Source organism: Hemiscyllium ocellatum, chromosome 19 (genome assembly GCF_020745735.1).
Source record: "Hemiscyllium ocellatum isolate sHemOce1 chromosome 19, sHemOce1.pat.X.cur, whole genome shotgun sequence".
NCBI classification, from domain to species: Eukaryota; Metazoa; Chordata; class Chondrichthyes; order Orectolobiformes; family Hemiscylliidae; genus Hemiscyllium; species Hemiscyllium ocellatum.
In genome coordinates, this window is record NC_083419.1 from 39,019,694 (window position 1) to 39,039,583 (window position 19,890).

A 19,890-nucleotide genomic window follows, 5' to 3' on the forward strand; every position below is an offset into this window, starting at 1 on the left:
GTGAAGCAATATGTTTATGTAGCAACTAAAGACTATTTTACTAACAAAATACACTAAAGTTAACTTTTCTGGAGGGTCAGCAATGCCTCCAAATAAACTAAAATAAAATGAGGAAAGGCAAGAGACCTTGTTTATTTTGGGAAATATTATAGATTCACTCACGTTTCTATTCAGTTTCAAAGCAATAAGGCATGCACTGACTCTGACTTTGCAAATTTTTGATGGATATTGTGCAGTGACGTTTGACAAAATAATTCTGAACAAAGTGAAAAAATTCAGTCAGACATATTCCCAAGATAACACAAAGCTTGGCTTATTAACACAGATGCTTCCTCAGGGAAAGGGTAGCAAATCTGCTTGTATCAACCCACATCCTGACTTATTAATAAGGGTTATCGCTTCAGGGAACAAACCAAAATATAATTGATAAGCTGCCTCAGCTAAACCACATCATCTGCTTCATGTAGTGGTCACAGGAGAGAAGTGTGAATTTGACTGGCATGGCCCTGCCATGTCAGAGGATGAATACATTTCAGTAAAATATTCAAGAAACTGGGCACCAGGGTACACACTGGTTTATGTTAATGTTAATCACTTTGGCTTACACTATAAATAAAGCTGGAAAACTCTCCCATGTGACACAGTGGGAAAGCTACAATACAGGGAAGCAGAATGGTCATTCATGGTGGGTGGGGGGGGGGCAGGAGCAGACAGAGTGCATGTGGGCACGAGGTGAGAATATGTGGAGAGAGGTGGAGCAAAGAGCATGAGAGGGGAGACAGAGAGAGAGAGAGAGAGAGAGAGAGAGAGAGAGAGAGAGAGAGAGACAGACAGACAGAGAGAGAGAGAGAGAATTGCGCAAGAGTGTGCATGCATAAAAGAGCGCATGCACATGACAGAGTACAAGAGAGTGCATGCAGAAGACAGAGCCCGCGAAAGAGACATATAGAAAAGGGAAAGAGAGAGGGAGAGTGCATGCGACAGAGTGATAGCATGAGAGAGAGAGAGAGAGCGCGCGAGCGCGCAAAAGAGAAAGACAAAGGGAGAGTGTAAGACAGCAAGCACGAGTGAGAGTGTGGAACAGAGGGGAAAGAGACGGCAAGAGCTAAGAGGGAGCTAGTACGTGTGACAGACAGCCAGACAGAAGCGGGGGCAGTGGGATTTTAAAATTATACATCTAACCCAATCCACAAAAACATAGAACACTAAATATTAAAAATTCAAACCACATTTATATTGTAGTAGCCTTGGCACAGTTGAGTGCCAACTCCTATGGCAGTGGTATTAAGAGTAATTAAAGTGACTCTCCTCCCTTTGGTGACAAGACACATTGGCGATGGTTCAATTCCCACCACTTGTACCATCCATCCATGGATATCAAGGGAATCTGCCTATATTTAGGTAAATTGGCACTAACCATTTGAATGATCCACTGAAGTCAATTACAAAAGCAACTTTTACCATTAAATAAGTTGGCTATACTGAATATTTAGGACATTAAAGCCTTCACATTTTGATGTTCACAAGTTGCAAACAGCCATTTTTAATGTTTTTGAATATGATTTATTTTATAACAAAGGTACACAGTACTTCACTGAATTTCTCCGGTAATGTACAAATTGATCCAAAAACAACTAAGAGATTCACAATGTAGTGACACAGAAAAATTTAACTTCTTGAAAACAACAAACACCACCAACACTGATATACAAATCCACTGTAAGCAGTGGGAACTTTGCCCTAGGCCACACTTTCTTTGCCCTCAGAACTGCTGTATGAACTGCTTGAAAGTCTCAAGGAGGAAAGAAACTGGGCAGATGAGTTTTCATCAACTAAGGAACCAGAAACAATAACGGCAAAGTCCGCCCTACTAACATCTGGAGGCTAGTGCCAAAATTGGGAGAGCTCTCTCTTGCTCATCAAACAGCAGTCTGGTACAACCCTACCCATGGAAACAACTTACACGGAATGTCCCTGACACCACTTATCACTGGATAGGTTATGTCCAACTGGTAGGACAGACCCGACTAACGTGACATGTGGTATAAGTGGAAGGATATTGTCCTGGGAGTTCTCAATCAGGAAATGTCATGGTATCAGGTTAAATATGAGCAAAGATTAATAGGTACCAAGCTCTCTCAGCTGATGAATAAGCATTCCTCTATGTTAAGCAGCACTCAGACATAGCAAGGGAGCAGCATGTACTTCAAGTGGGAGACATGCCCACACTAAGAATGGATCATCATGGTCAGCATTACTGACCAAGCTGGCTGAGTCCTAAAGGACAAGGATACTGGACTGGTTCTGCAGCAGGTACGAGGGTCACAGGAGGGAAAACATACTTGACCTCATATTCACTACTCATTTTACTGCGATCTATCTGTACATGACAGTACTTTTTAGAAAGTGACCACCGCATTGTCCTTGTGAAGATGAAGTCTTTTATTTACATTGATAATGCCAGACAGCATAATGGAGGGTAACCTCAATATTCTAAATGGGATAGACTTCAAACATATCTACAAACTCAAGATTGGTGAAGGTGGCCATCAGCAGCATCAGAATTCAACTCCAACACAATCTGTAACCTTCAGGCCTCAGATATTTCAAATACTACCATTGCCATCATGGCAGGGAATCAACCCAGTTCTATGAAGAGTACAGGAAAGCACATCCAGAGCAGCACTAGGCAGATCTTAAAAAGAGACATTTACCTGGTGAAGCTACTTCCATGCTGAATAGCATAAACAGCAAATAATTGACAGAACTAAGTGATTCCACAACCAAGAGACCAGATCTAAAATCTACATCCCACCAAATCCAGTCATAAATGATAGTGGACAATGAAACAATCTACTGGAGTAGGTAGCTCCACAAATATTCCCAACTTTGATGATGGGTCAGCCCTGTAAGTCAGTGAACAAAACAAAAAGGTTGTTTAAATGTCTCAATCTTCAGCCTGATGAGCCAACCCATCTTAGTCTCCTCCTGAGATGTCCAACATCACAAGCGCCAGTAAGAGATCTTTTCTAATCAAACTGTTTAGAAATGCTATTACTGCAAAGCAGCTAGTCTTGACCTAGGTCTCCCAACTCAGAGAGGGACAGTACTACTGTACCACCCAGGTGCCAGTAATGGTGTACTAGGCCCAACTATCTTCAGCTGCTTCTTCAATGGCCTTCCTTCTATCATAAGATTGCACAATGTTCAACATTAACAGCAACTCCTCAGATGCTGAAACAGTCCATGTCCAAACAGAATAAACCTAGACAATATCCAGATTTCAGCTAACAAGTAGCAAATAACATCCGAACCAACACAAGCGTCAGGAAATAAACATATGCAACAAGAAAGAATCTAACCATCACCCCTTGACATTCAATGGTTTAACCATCACCTGATCCCCACTGTCAATATCCCAGGGGCTACTACTGATCAGAAACTCCACTGGACTAGCCGTATATACTGTAGCTACAAGAGCAGGTCAAAGGATAGGAATCTTATAGTGTGTAACTCACCTCCTGATTGTCCAGAGCATGTCCACCATCCACAAGGCAGCTTAGTGACATGGTGCAAAGATAACAATTTCTCCCACAAATGTCAACAAAATGAAGAAGCTGGTCATCAACTTCAGGAAGAGGAGTGAAGGACACACCCCTGTCTGTATCAATGATGTTGAGGTGGAAGCGGTCAAGAGCTTCAAGTTCCTTGGAGTAAATGTCACCAGCGATCCAGTCTCGTTCTTCCACATCATACCAACACTTCTACTTCCTCAGAAGGCTAAGGAAATTCAGCATGCCTACAGTGACTCTTAACAATTTTTATAAACTAACCACAAAGCATCCTATCTGGATACACCAGACTTGGTACAACAACCACACTGCGCAAGACCACAAATTGGCATTGTGAATGCAGTCCAGTCCTTCACAAAAACCAGCCTTCCTTCCATTGACTCCACCTACATTTCCTGCAGCCTCAGGAAAGCAGACAACATAATCAAGGACCCCTCCCACCCTGGTTATATTCTGTTCCAACTTTTTTTCATCAGGCAGAAGATACACAGCTTCTTCCCCACTGTTATCAGATTTATGAATGGATCTGTCAGATTTAAGAGTTGATCGCTCTCTGCACTCTCTCTATAGATGCAACACTACATTTTGCATTCTGTTCTCTTACCCTCATGTACTTCTGAAAGGTACAATTTGTCTGGTTAGCACACAAAACAATCATTTTCACTTACCTCAGTACCTGTGACAATAATGAATCAAATCAAATCTGTAGTGTGATAGAATATTCCCCACTTGACTGGATAGGTACAGCCCGAACAATAATCAAGCAGCTCAGCACCATTCAGGAAAAAGCAGCCTGCTTGATTGGTACATATCCACAAACATCCAACCTCTCCAAAATCAATCCTCAGTAGCAGCATCTACAAGATCATGGAGTCATAGAGACGTACAGCACGGAAACAGACCCTTCAGTCCAACTTGTCCATACTAACCAGATATCCCAAACCTATATAGTGCCACCTGCCAGCACCCAGCCAATATCCATCCAGACCCTTCCTATTCATATATCCTTTTATGCCTTTTAGATGTTGCAATTGTACCAGCCTCCACCATTTCCTCTGGCAGCTCATTCCATACACAAACCACCCTGTCTGTGAAAAAGTTGCCCCTTAGGTCTCTCTTATATCTTTGCCCTTGCACCCTAAACCTGCGCCCTCTAGTTCTGGACTCCCCCATCCCAGGGAACAGACTCTATTTATCCTATCCATATCCTCATGATTCTATAAACCTCTATAATGTCACCACTCAGCCTCCGATGCTCCAGGGAAAACAACCTTTCCTTATAGCTCAAATCCTCCAACCCTGGCAACATCCTTGTAAATCCTTTCTGAACCCTTTCAAGTTTCACAGGTGTACTGCATAAACTCAGGAAAGCTTCTTGACAGCACATTTCAAACATAGTACCACCTCCATTTAGAAGGACGAGAGCAGCAGATACATAAGACTACCATTACAAGAGAGACAACCTCCAAGCCCCTCGGTATCCTGATTTGGAAATAGATCACTGCCCCTGCAATGCTGCCAGGCCAAAATTGTGGAACTCCCTAACAGCAATATGGGTCTACCTACAGCAAAATGAAACTGTAACAGTTTAAGGGGACAGCTCAATACCACCTTCTCAAGGGTAACTAGGGGTAGATAATAATTGTTGGCCCAGCCAGTAATGTGTACATCCCAACTAAAAAAAACCTTTGTTGTATTGAATTAAGAATTTAAATCTCTTATTTTATTTCTAACAATTTTCTGGTGTTTTTATTTACCCTCAAACTGCCAATCACGTCATTATTAAAACTCTAAGGAGCACCAGAATAGGAGTTGGCCATTCTGCTGTAGAATATATTTCACTATTTGATTGGATCATGGCTGATCTAATTCACCTCCATAACACTTCACTTCACAGGTCAAAAATCCATCACTGAATTTTAAAATCTTAAGCTGACCTACACTCAATGTTGTGGACAGCATGTTCCTTAGTTCCATGAGTGCTCCTGATTTCCACTGCCCTGTGGATAGACACTTCCTGGCTTCACATATGTTTGGCCCTTTTTGTTCTGGATTCAAGCAACATAAATAATAGTTTCTCTAACTACCCAAACAACAAATTTGATCATATTAAGCATCATAATTAGATCACCCCTTAATATTTTATATTCAAGGGAATAGAAATCTAGTCTATCCAATCTGTCCTCAAAACTGAACCCTTTTAGCCTTGATTTTGTGCTGATGAATCTGCACTGTGCCCCTCTAGGACCAATGCATTCTTCCTGTGGTGGAGTGTCAGAACTAGACACCATACTTTAATGTGAGCTGGTCAGAGTTTCAGCACAATAACATGCTGAAATAAACAGCAAAGTTTCACCACTTTTAGTTATTGTCTGTACCTTCACTAGCTTTGAGTGATTGCTACTGTTGGATCTCAATGCCCCTCTGTTCATCCAGGTTCCTAACCTCTTGCAATTTAGAAAACACTCTGACCTATCTTTGTTAGATCAAACATCAATTGATTTACACTTTCCCATATTGAATCCCACCTGCCAGAGTTTGTCCCTTCATTTTCTCTTTGTAACTTGCTACACCAGTTTACACTAATTTAATGCATCAACCAGCAGTGAAGTTCACAAACTTATATATATGATTCTCTATCCCTTTATACAAAATCATATGCAAATATAGTGACAAGTAAAGGCTCCAGTATGGATCCCTGGGGACACCATTAATCAAATCCTGCCAATTTGAATAATGTCTATTATTCATACTCATCTACTTTGGAAGTTATTCCCTATTCGAGCCAATAGGTTACCGCCAACCCATGGCATTAAATTTCATTAATAGCAAAATGGAATTAATTAATGCTTTCATGACTCCAAGTTAATAACCTAACAGTTTAAGCAGAGCACAGCCAACTGTTTGTGATATTTTCTTCTCTTGACTTTGGCACAATTACAGTGGATTTTTTTTTGTGCATGACAATTCTTGCAAAGCAAATTTGTTTAAAGGAATTTTAGATTTCATAACATTTTCACTTATTTTATCAATTTTTCTTCCCCCCCCACCCCCCTTGAAGATGCTGCATCTTAAGTGAGGTACAATTCTACATGACCTGCAGAAAATCACCTCATCGAGCTAGCCGTCACTCACATGAACCTCATATGGGCAGCAAGCAATTTAAATACTGATGGCTTCACAGCTGGTTCCAATTTTGTCACCTTCACAATTTCCAGAAGTCAATTGGATAGAAATTTGACTAATTTCCTTCCTCGCCTTCTCCCCAGCTCTGCAATGCAGAGGCCAGCCAAATCCATAAAACAAAACAGTTCAAAATATATACATTAAGGAAAGTTTAACTAAAAAAAAACTGCTTGCAGCTAAAACAAAAACAAAGATGCAGCAGGTATTAAAAGCTAGCTGCAGCACACGGCGTGTGGTTTATCCTTTCGAAATGGCTCCAGCCCTGGAAAATCTCCAATCAAGTCCAGATGTACATCTGTGTTTTGTGTGCTGTCATAGACATCTCACCACAATTGTATCAGGGCGCTCTCCACACCCAACCCCAATCAAAAAGCTTTGTGCTGCTTCAGAGGGGAAATAAAACAACTCTCATTACAATTCACATCTACAGACAGAAGGGATTCACTTGCCTTCTTCAACAGTGATCAGAAAGCAACCAATTTTAATGTACATGCGGTACAAAATTTCCTTTTAAAAATGTAAAAGGAAACAGTGTTGCAATGTCATTTTCAGAATAGAAGATTAGGACACAATTGATTCACACCTTTTTTGGCTACACTTGAATCTTTTGATATATTAAGCCAAATTCTGCTCGCTCTCCACTCACACTTTGTTGTTTATTAACATACATGTGACCCACTGCAAATGAAGAGTCAGCTCTGTTTTACCACAGTAGTTCTGTTCTCATGCAATCCCATGTTATAAGAAATTGCGTAACAGCAGCAGCAGCATCATTTAATGGGACTGGAATCACACTCTAACCAATACACACTTTACAATTTTGTGCTTTAGAAAAAGTATCCCCAGTTCGCCAATCATGTTATATTGAATTAACATTAATGAAACACACGTTATAGTAGAACGACCTGCACAGCTGCATACATTTGTGAAAAGTGCTGAATGGGTTTGTATCTTAAATTGTCAATGAAATTTTCTCAAATTCATGTTACTGGTCTTAATTTTCTAGCTTTCCTCACCAAAATCTAAATATATTTTCCATATCTTTTCAAATAATTTGCATTAGAAAGTGAAAAATTATTGTTGCGGTACTTCACTGAATGTGAATAAACAATACTTTGCTGGCTTGTAACTTTGTCCCCCTACATAGAGGTGAAAAAATATGGTCAAACTTTGCTGCTAACCCAGGCCTTTGAGATGTCAAGCAATTTTCACGCTCCAGTATAAATTGAGATTTTCAGAAAATTTCAGCATAGCTCACAGTAGGAAAATCAATATATACTTCAGAATTATTTCCAAGTAATGCTGTTCAGAAAATTATGGGCCATGATATTAATCTTCCATTTTACACCAAAAATATCCATCTCCCACCAACACCCCAGCATCTCTCCTCCGTTCCCAAAAAGCAGCTATGCAGAACAATTTCTCAGGCAACGCCTCCAAACTAGCTTTATCCAAATGATCATTCTTTACCTGTGAGCAAAGGGTGAGAATACTAGCAGGCTGTTCATTCAAGGATAGGATCACGATCTGCCCAGGTCCTGTCTCATGTAAACTTTAACGTACAGGGAATTTGCAACAGCATTCAAAAGGTCAAAATTTTAACCTTTCATTCAACCGCGGGGTTCTCCAGTTATCTTTAATATAACTGCTGCGTTGTCTCAGGTCAAGCTCAGTGCAGAGTGGGGTTCAAACCTGGAACCTCCTAGTCTGTGTGACTTACTGCTATGCTGATTAGCCTTTTCCCACTAGGTGGTCAACAATACTAGCAAACAGACTATGATGTAACATTATTTCAAAAGATTTCTATATAACCAATTTGGGACAAGATGAGTTAACTAACTCAAGTTTGATACTGCTGAATTCCAATAAATTCGTAGCATGCAAATAATGGCCTGGGTTTTCCCATGCCCAAATTGTTGTTTCTATAATGTAAATGGAAGCTCCACATTGGGACCCCGAAGAATCACTGATGTAGCAGGCTCCAAGGAAATGCCCCATGAAACTGATGATTCTGGTAGACAATTCTCCTGTGCCTGGAATCATTTGAAAGTATCCATTTAAATTGATGAATTCAAAGGGTCTCAGTAGTGATTCAACAGGAGAGCTGGTGGGACATTTAGATTTTGGAAGGTTCCTTTTGCTGTAGATGTCTGGCCCCTATCTCAGCCCAGAGATAATTGGCACCTCTCTAGATGCTTCTTCTCCAGTTTGAGCAGCCTCTGGCAACAAATTCCCAGGAATCAGTGGGGATACTGCAATTTCTCAAGGAGGCTTTGAGGATATCATTGAAACATTTTCCTTGTGCTCCTGGTAACCACTTCACATGATACTGCTCGGAATAGACTGCTCGCTTTGAAAGCCTCCTGCAGCCCAACAATCTAGTTTACTGACAGCAACCAGTGCCTCAGTGCTGACCTGAGAGGGGAGACAGATATCAATGTGCCTATCTTGTCATGGGATTTTTAGGATTTTGCAAAGGTATTACTCCTGATATTTCTCTCATGGTTTGAGATGTCTATACATTGTCCAAGTCTCCAATGCATACAGAAGACCAAGACAATCTTGCAGACCATGAGCTTGATCCCAGGTTTGAGATCTTTGTCGTGAAACACCTTATTTTCATACAGCTAAACACTTTGTTGGCACACTAGTGAGGAGCGTGCGATAGTGCTTGCCATCAGGCTGACCAAGTGTAGCATCAAAGAGCCTTTGCAAAGCTGGAATCAACAGGAACCAGGGACCAAACTTTCCAGTAATTGGAGCCATGCCTGACACATAGAAAGATGGTTGTGGTTGGAGGTCAAACATCTCCGCTCCAGAACATCTCTGTAGGAGTTCCTCAGGATATTGTTGAGTCTGGGACACTCTTTAGCTGTTTGATCAATGACCTTCCCTTTGTCATAAGATCAGAAGTGGGATTTTTGCCAATGATTGCACAATATTCAACACATTTTGCAACTCCTCAGGCACTGAAGCAATCCATGTTCAAATGCAACAAGATCTGGACAATATCCAGGCTTGGGCTAACAAGTGGCAAGTGATATCTACACCATATAAGTGTCAGAAAATAACCACATGCAACAAGAGAACCTAACTATCAGCCCTTGACATTCAATCCCCGACTATCAACATCCTGGGGGATTATTATTGACCAGACACTTAACAGGACTCACTCTATAAATACGGCAGCTACAAGTACAGATCAGAGCTCAGGATACTGTAGCAAGTAACTCAACTCCGGTCTCCCCACCTAAAAGGCACAAGTAATGGAATACACCCCACTTGCCTGGATGGGTGCTACTCCAATAAGAACCATCCAGGACAAAGCAGCCCACTTGACTGGTACCACATCCACAAGCATACAAACCCTCACCATCGACACTTAGTAGCAGCAATGTGTACCCAGTGCTCTGACTAATGAAGGCAAATGTGCCAAACACCTCCATCATCAGCCTGACTACCTGCAATTCCACTTCCAAGGAATTGTGTACCTGCACCCCTAGGTCTCTGTTCAACAACAGTCCCCAAGAATACTGAATGGACTCAAACTCTTAACATTCGTCTGGATTTGTGTTTTTGTTTTTACTGCTGTTTACTTATTACTTACTATCTATACTACCTAACTCTGATCTGCCTGTATTGATCGCACAACAAACTCTCACTGTGCCTCGGTACACGTGACAATAAATTTAACTCAATTCAAGGCTCTATCATTAACTGTACAAGTCCTGCCTTGGTTTGTCTTACCAAAACACAACACCTCACAATTATCTAAATTAAATCCCATCTGCCACTCCCAGGCCCACTGGTCCAGTTGGGGAAAAACAATGACTGTAGATGCAGGAAACCAGATTCTGGATCAGTGGTGCTGGAAAAGCACAGCAGTTCAGGCAGCATCCGAGAAGCTATAAAATCGATGTTTCGGGCAAAAGCCCTTCATCAGGGATACAGGCAGAGTGCCTGAAGGGTGGAGAGATAAATGAGAGGAGGGTGGGGGTGGAGAGAAAGTAGCATAGAACTTCAGGGCAGAGGAAATGACCCGAGAGTTGCAGTGGGAGAGGGACTCCATGAGATTCTTGTAGAGAGAGGAGGAAAACTTCTTCAAGGCAGGCATCCTTGCAAGAGGCACTCTGCCTGTATTCCTGATGAAGAGCTTTTGCCCGAAACGTCGATTTTACTGCTCCTCGGATGCTATCGAAACTGATCCAGTTGATTAAGATTTGATTGTACTCTTCGATAACTTTCTTCAATGCTCACTATACCACCAATTTTGGTATCATCCGCAAATGTATAAACCATAATTTTGGTGGGCGGCACGCTGGCACAGTGGTTAGCACTGCTGCCTCACAGCGCCTGAGACCCGGGTTCAATTCCCGACTCAGGCAACTGACTGTGTGGAGTTTGCACGTTCTCCCCGTGTCTGCGTGGGTTTTTTCCGGGTGCTCCGGTTTCCTCCCACAGTCCAAAGATGTGTGGGTCAGGTGAATTGGCCATGCTAAATTGCCTGTAGTATTAGGTAGGGGTAAATGTAGGGGTATGGGTGGGTTGCGCTTCGGCGGGTCAGTGTGGACTTGTTGGGCCGAAGGGCCTGTTTCCACACTAAGTCTAATCTAATACCTCCTACATTCTCAACCAGATCATTTATATAAATGAACTGTGTGCCCAGTGCTGATCCTTGTGGAAAACTGGTGGTCACAGGCCTCCAGTTAGAACAACAACCCTCTACCATACTATTCCTAATCAGTCCTTGCTTTTCCAAATGTTTGTAGATCCTGTCTCTCAGAATCCCCTCCAAAAACTTACCCTCCACTGACATCAGGCTCACCAGTCTAGTTCTCTGGCTTTTCCTCGCAGCATTTCTTAAATAATTGCACAACATTAGCCACCCTCCAGTCTTCCAGCATCACCCCCTCGGCTATCAATGATACAAACAATCACTGCAATCAGGCCTACAATTTCTTCTCTAGCTTCCTGCAATGTCCTGGGAAATACTTGATCAGGTCCTGGGGATTTATCTACCTTTATGCATTTTGAGACTCCCACTTGGTCTCATCTCCTTTCTTGAAGCTGGGCAGAACAAAGGCATTGCAAATCTACTGACACACTCTCCTCCTTCCAAATAAGGAGACAAAGTCATGTAATTGTACTGAGTGCTTCACTATCATATTTCCATGAAGATTCCATCTGCACCTGCAGCCTTGTTGGTTCCTAGTTTTCCGATGGACTTTTCAACCTCATGTCAGCCTGTGGCTGTGCTGAGGCAGTGACAGCTGTACAGGGTAGACCACAACTGAAATATTGTGTATAGGTTTGGTGTCCTTATTTAAGAGAAAGATATAATAGCATTAGAGGCAGTTAGACAAGGATCACAACTGATTCCTTGGATTGGGTAGGTATTACTTTGTGAGATATGTTATACAAGTATTTACTTGAGTTTAGGTGAATGAAAGGGAATCTTTTTGAAACATATCAATGTTCTTAGGGCACTTTAGAGGGTGGATGATGAGAGAATGTTTTTCTTTACAGATTAAAACTAGAGGACAAAGTATTAAAAATAAATGGTCTCCTATACTTAGAGATGAGAAAATAAAATTCTGAGTGTCATTAATCTGTGGAATTGTCTTTCTCAACACAGTAGTGGAGGCAGGGTCATTGAATATCGTTAAGGTGGATTTAGATTGACTCCCTTGTTGATCAGAGTGTAAGAGTATAGGGGATTGCCAGCAAAGCAGCATTTAAGTCACAATCAAATCAGACATGGTCTTAACAAATGGCAGAGGAGCTGAACTCGAGGGGCTAACTTTCTTCTAATTATGGTTGTATATTTATCAACTCGAAACTTACGTATTTTCCATTGATGCAGTCCAATATGCTGAGCATTTCAGACATTTTAGTTTGAAAATAGTTTAGAATCCTTCTGTAATCCTATGTTTCAGTTTCCTTGTCTTGTATACAATGTCTGTGAGTAGCTTCCTCTTCCTGCCATTCCAAATCCATGTCGATGCTAGTCTTGGTTATGCTGAGATCATAAAGCTCACAAAGCGCCCACTTGGCTCACTGTACCAATAGGGCACGTAACTGCTCTTCCCTAATCGTTCACTCTTCCCCGTTCCATACCCTTAAAATAACTTGGTTACAATGTTTCTGACTGAGGATGTGGGCTGCTGGTTAAAAGGAAAAGTATACCCTACAAAAAGACATTCAGCGCACAGCATATGTTTAAATACGTAAATCACTAGGATTAGATTATTTTTATAGTTACTCCTTCATGAATAAACTTCAAAGTCTTCAGATCATTCAGAAGTGGTTGCATTTTCAGTAAGTAGACGATTTAAAAAGTGTAATAAATCCAGATCTTGCTTAGGCAGGCTCACAAATGAACATTTTTTTCAATATCATGTTAAATTTGGCTACAACACAAACATGGTGGCATCTTAGAAGTACTTCATCAGTTGCAATACATTAAGAGTCATCCAGGAGTCACCAAAGACATTTTTTAAACAGTTTTTTTTGCCTATGATTTCAGATGATATAACAATGAATACAGATTGGAAAGCAATGTAAAGGACAAATCAATGAGATTTTGAGACCTTTAATTTTAGTTACTATATACAAATACAGCAGTTAGTTGTAAAAAGGCAAGTGGCTTAGTTTCTCCCAATAACTCGATAACCTGAGGATACAGTTTAAAAAGGTATGCTGCATGTTCCTGAAGCCTATGGCACCTGCACTTAGGGCCAGAGATGCAGAGTTCCTATGCAGGGCAAAAAAAAGATGCAAGAGCAGCAACACAGTAGTGATCGCTGTACTTGGAAGAATTACAACATATTTCCTATTAAATTTTGTTGTAATATATGCATACTTGAAAAAAGGCTAGGAAAAAAGTGTTTATTCCAGAATTAAGACAATTAAAAACAAAGACCTTCACTTTTTAAATAATATAACCATACAGCTCTAACCTATTTTGAACTTCAAATCTCAAGTTGAAATATGAAAAATGCAATGGAAATTGAAGATCACCTCCACCAATCTATTAAAAACTAAAAAGCAAAATGACAGAATGAGACTTCCTCAAACCATATGAATACATATGCACAAAATGACTTTCAGATGCCAGATGAGCACTAAAGTTAGCCACAACCATTCCATTTTGGAAAAGATCTGCATAATTTCCATGCGGCTCCATCCAAAGTAGGCAGCTTGCACAATTACGGAAAACATACCAGAGGATTCAAAAGAAATCTTCCTTGATATACAGAAAATTGGTATTTAACAGAAGTATGCTTTAAAATTAATGTAAATTAGCCCAAATTCCAACTTTGATCCTGGGTTCAGCATTAATTATGAGAGAACAGCTCTATGGAACAACTCGGCACAAGAGTCATCACTTACATCAAATAAAGCACTATTTTAGCTGAATACATCACTTGACCATTCTAAAACAAAACAGGTTGCAAACAGATACCTGGCATAGGGCTTCCCAGGTGATTAATTTCAACGCCTCACACTTACATCATACAGCTAGATCTTTTACTCTGTAGTCATTAAAATGACTTATTTGAAATTTTAACAGTAGCTTTAAAAAAAATAAAAAAAATAGCATGAGGGGCAACTAGAACACAAATCCTTGCTTTTACATACTGGTAAAACAAAAGCCCTATTCACACAATTACTGTATATAACTTTTTGACTTATAGTTCGTTAAGATGTCATTTATATTGTTATGGTTAAGGATAAACTGGTGATAAGTATTGATTATCAACTGACTGTTGGGCACTGAAAGCTGAAATAGATCAGCGTAGAAAGTATTAGACTGAAAATCTAAAGACTCTTGGTTCAATCTCAGGATTCAACTGCCTTCATGCTGAATAAACTTATTAGGACTAAGGTGGCCATTAACAGATCCAGATAGGATTGTATTAGACCCAACCATTTGCCTCTTCCGTGGTCACATTCATGCCTGCACTGTCACATATACTTACAATCACACGAAATAGGAACAACAGTAGGCCAGTCACGATTCCAGCCTGCCTCAAGAAGATCACAACTGATCTAGTTGTAACTCAAACCTGCATTCCCAACTACCTCTGATCATCTTTCACCCCTTTGCTTCACGATAAACTATCCACTTCTGTCTTAAAAATGTTCAAGAACTCTTCCAATCCCTTTTCAGGAAGAGAGAGTTCCTAAGATTCATAACCGACTTCACTCGCAACTCTCCACAGCTATCTTGTCGAAGCCACCCAGGATCTTACATTTCAATCAAGTTGCCCCTCACTCTTCCAAAGTCCAATGGATACAAGGCTAGTCTGTCCAATCTGGTCATTCCAGTACTGAACCTGGTAAAACTTCTCTGAACTGCCTCCAACACATTTACATTCTTCCATAAAATAAAGTGACCAATACTACAGATGTGGTCTCACCAGTGCACTGTTTAACTCAGGCATAACATTGCTACTTTTGTATGCAATTCCCTTTGCCACAATTGATAGTATTCTATTAAATTTCCTAATTATTTGCTGTGTCTGCACACTAACCTTTTGCAATTCATGAATGAGCGCACACAGGTGTCTCTAAATTTCAGGCCTCTGCAATCTCTCACCATTAAATGTCATAATTGTGCATTCCTTCTACTAAAATTGATAATTTCATATTTCCCACATTGTATGCTCTTTGCCACTGCTTTGCCCACTCACATACTTCCAAGTGTTCTCTTCATAACTTCCTTTAATACCTATCTTTGTGACATTAACATATTTGACAGTCATCATTCCTGTGCCTTTATCCAAGTTGTTCATATAAATTGCGAAACTTTTAAAGGTCTCAGCACCAATCCCACCACTCTTTAAATATTGTTAACCAAAAAGAAAAATCCATGTCTGCCATCTGTCTATTTCCTTGTAGCTACAAATATATTCTACTCAAGCCAGTATGCTTTCCCCTTCACTATGAACTTGGTGGCACCTTATCAAATGCCTTCTGGAAATCCAAGCACAAATACCAGTTCTTTTTCCAGAGCACATTACCTCCTCAAACAACTCCAGTGGACTAGTCAAACATAGTTACTTTCACAAAAAAATGTTGACTCCCTGACAAACTTAAAGTTACCTAAATTGCTCACCTTTAACTTCTTAATAATAGCTTCTAACATTATCCCTTTGACAGATGTTAGGATAAATGGACCATGGTTTCCTGGGATCTTCCTCCCCCCTTATTCCCCCCAAGAAAAGTAGTTACATTCTACATCTTCAAATCCATTGGGACCATCCACAAATCAAAAGTGACTTTGGAAAATTAAAAATCAATGCATTAATAATGCCAAGCATCACTTTTGTTTATAAAGACCCTAGGATGAAGTCAGCAGAGCCCTGGTGCTTCTCAGCCTGTAGTTCTAACGGTTTACTCTTCTATTTTACAGTGTCACTTCTCTTGTGATCAGTTTTCTAGCACTAAACAGAGTTCCAACTGCTAAACGGCATTCTTCAAAAGGTATGTCATAGTATCTCCAACTATTAGGCCTCATAATTGGATATGGAAGTTTTCCAAATATAGAACTTAATTCAACATAGACAGCATTGAAGCAGGAGTTGGCCATTCCGCCTTTTGAAACATTTCTCTTTGAAAAGACTTACCGCAAGCTTCCATCAAAGTTTGATCGGTGAATGAAGCTCAGTTTAGCATCTGCCCAATATAATTTCTCTTCTTCATAATCCAATGTCAGTCCATTTGGCCAATAAATGTTACTGTCAATTATAATCGATCGTGTTGTACCATCCATTCCAGCTCGTTCAATCTTTGGCACTTCTCCCCAGTCTGTCCAATATATATACCTAGAATTTGTTTTCAAAAAACAAAGCAATTAGACAAGGTGCTTCATTATTCTGAAAGAGGCTTCTACTTTTGTGCTTAGGATTAACTAGTTGACAGCAAATGAGTAAATAATTCAACCTCATGATGACTGGCAGAATTAGTGACAATATTTCCTTCATAGAAAAGAACAATTTACCTGGGGTGGGGATGGCAGCAGCTTGGGTATTAAATCATCATGCTTTCTTTAAAGAATGTAATGAAATAAATAATTTGACTTTGGTCAACTGATCAACATATAACTGTTGTAATTATCTAAGCTGATTAAAGTATATATGTGTGACTGAATTTTTGCCAGAGAATGGACAAACTACTACTGTTAAAACAGTAATAATTTTCAAACCATTTTTATTAATGTTTTATGAAAAAGTTAAATGGACCATGCTACTTTGTTTACAGGATGATTCAGGGCCCAGTTTGTCATTAGTTAGACTGCTGTACATCATTTCAAGTTTTACAGGCAAAAGCAAACCATAAGTATTCAACATGCTATTTGATAACTTTAATACTTAGCAAAAAAACGAAATGGAATGTGCTCAAAAAAAATGAATATAAACTTCAAACATGATACCTCACAGAGATGAAGGACTAAAATCATGCATGCTATTGCCAGAATCTAATATGAAGATGACCATTAGCTTCCAATTGCCAAATTATATTTTTCTATGTACACAAAATAAAATAATTTATATATGTATGATACATTCTATAGCATCTTACATACATTTAATAGCTTTACAAAATATGGCCAACTCCAGTTAGTATTTCATTATCCAGAACTTAAGACCCTCTAAGACATATTTATTTGCAAGGTACTCTAATAAATTCACATTGCTATTATAGCAAATGGTGCTTCAACAGACATTCCATGACCAAGTTTTTTAAAGAAAATAAACAAACACAACATTTTACTATTATATAATTTCAAATGATTAAAAGCACCTTATATAAATAATAATATTTTAAGATTTGTTCCTCAAATAAGCTGCAAAAAAAAGTTGTTAGTTACTGCAAACTAACAACTTCTTATTGAAACCAATGATTCAATAGACATCCATTGGTTTGCATAGTTGCTTACAGATAACGTTTTGAATTTAACAAAACAGATTGCTACAGGACCCCTAAATAAAAATCTCTCAGAACAACTAAATTAGCATGCACAGTTTGTATGTGATATAATTTATCATTCTATGACTGTTTACAATATTTCAGTTGCCTGATGATAGCCTGTCACAATATACAATGTAGGTAATAAAATTAAACACTTGTCAATAAAACAGTTCTCAACGCAGTTCAAAGGCTGCTGCATGATGTTAGGCATTCAGTAGTAGGGAGAGCAATGCTGCTTTTCAGCATCAACAGTCTTATGATAAAGATACTTTCATAGATGTTGTGGTCATTCATTGACCAAGACAGCAGTTCGGTATTTTAACAACAGGAATAAGACAGTAACCAAGCTTACGCTGACAGGTCACAGGTAATATGAAGGCCAAGCAAAGATCTTCTTGTAGAAGGAGATATCTAACCAGCTCATTTTGATTTTCACTGGCAAAAAGGGAAGGATGGGAGAAAGGAAGAGCAATGTAAATATGTCCGTGTGGCTACTGACTGAGTGGAGAGTTGGGAAAGATTAAAGAAAAAGACAGGGGTGAGGCAATCAAAAAACTGGGCATGATATGTAGGGTGACGTGGGGTTGCAGAATTGACATCAAATAACATAGGTCTAGTAACCAGGACTACTTTCAGACGAGCTAATAAACAAAGGGGATAATCAGTCTGCCCACTATTATGGGCATTAAAATGAAACTACGTCAGTTCTCAAAGCAATAAAAGTTCTTTAATAGCTAATATCTTTCTTATAATATTCCAAAAGCACCATTAATTGCCTATCCATTCATGCACTGTTTATGGGACCTTGCAGTATGGAGTCAGTCTGCCATATTAATCTACATACTGCACATCAGGAGTAATTCATTGACTATAAATTATTCTGTAACAACATGAATCCATGATACAGATATTGTAAAAATACAAGTTGTTCATTTTCTAAAGTCTCCCTAATGTGGTCAGCAGAAGTTTTGCAACCAATGCTTACTTCATTAGAAATCTATTCAGGTTTATTCATTCTGATGGCACTTGTAAAGAGAGAAACAGTTAGTACAGGTAGACAACCCTTTATTCTAAATCCCAAAAATCAGAAAAGCTCCAAAGTCCAAAGGACTTTGTGACTTTTTTTCATTAACAAGGTTATTTGGCGTGCAAACAGTTAACCCAAGTCAACACCCACTCAAGGCATGTCACCCAGATGCGATGTGGGGGTTGTGGCCCACCACTGATAAGCCTCAATTCAGTCTCAAGGCTAGTTTTACATAGTGAGTCTGCACGTCCGGTAGGAGTTTTATAAATTTCACCATCAAACTGTCAATTATTCTGAAATTCGAAAAATTCTGAATTCCGAAAAACAGCTGGTCCCAAGCATTTCAGATAAAGGATTGTGCATTTGTATTTCAATGAAGTAAGAACTCTGATAAAAGATCGTTGAGCTAAAATGTTAATTGTGCCTCTCTCTCTGTAGATGCTGCTCAATCTGAGATTTGCCTGCATTTCTGCTTTTATAATCATATCACGGAATCTGCAGGGTTTGTTTTAAATTCAAACCAAAGATGTGGTGTTGGTTGAAGTGAATTATCAGCAATACAGAATGAATTTGTTGGAATAACAATAAAACTAATTTTTATAGGTTTTTCCAGTAACTGGGGGACAATTCCCAACACCTGAAGTAACCAACAGTGCATTTCAATTAAAAAGGGAAAAAATAGGATAAAACATGAAGAAAAAAAAATGCATTATTTCCGATCAGAAGTTATGGAAATCAAGGATTACATAAATAAATACTTTTAAAGACCAGTTTATATTGTGCTACTTATTTTAAATTGATCGCCTCAAATTTTCCTAGTACTGGCAGACCCATGACTTGTCTATTTTACATGAGTGTTGAGCATCTTAAATATTTTCTCTAGTCATGGAATTCAAGAAGAATGCTGGAAATCAATCAAAAATATAAAATTATATTAGAGTAATATAGAGGTTAGTCAAAATACTGAAAGAGAAAAAAAAAGTGCTGAAGTAGTTTCATTAGTAGAACTAGAATGCTTGGATAAATGAAACTATTTAAAGGAATGGGTAAAATGAAAGGTCAAGGTGAACGGGAAGAAACCAAGAGCCAGAAATACTTATTCCCTGCAAAGGCTAATAATCTGTAAAC

General features: G+C 39.3%; 1 protein-coding gene across 1 annotated transcript in view; it reads right to left on the reverse strand.

Moving 5' to 3' along the window:
- lrp6 (low density lipoprotein receptor-related protein 6) overlaps positions 1 to 19,890 on the reverse strand; it is a 176,339-nt gene that overhangs the window by 84,188 nt on the left and 72,261 nt on the right. The window contains exon 3 of the mRNA XM_060839837.1: positions 16,391 to 16,588. Within this exon, the coding sequence (XP_060695820.1) occupies positions 16,391 to 16,588 (198 nt within the window). The remainder of the gene's footprint in view (positions 1 to 16,390; positions 16,589 to 19,890) is intronic.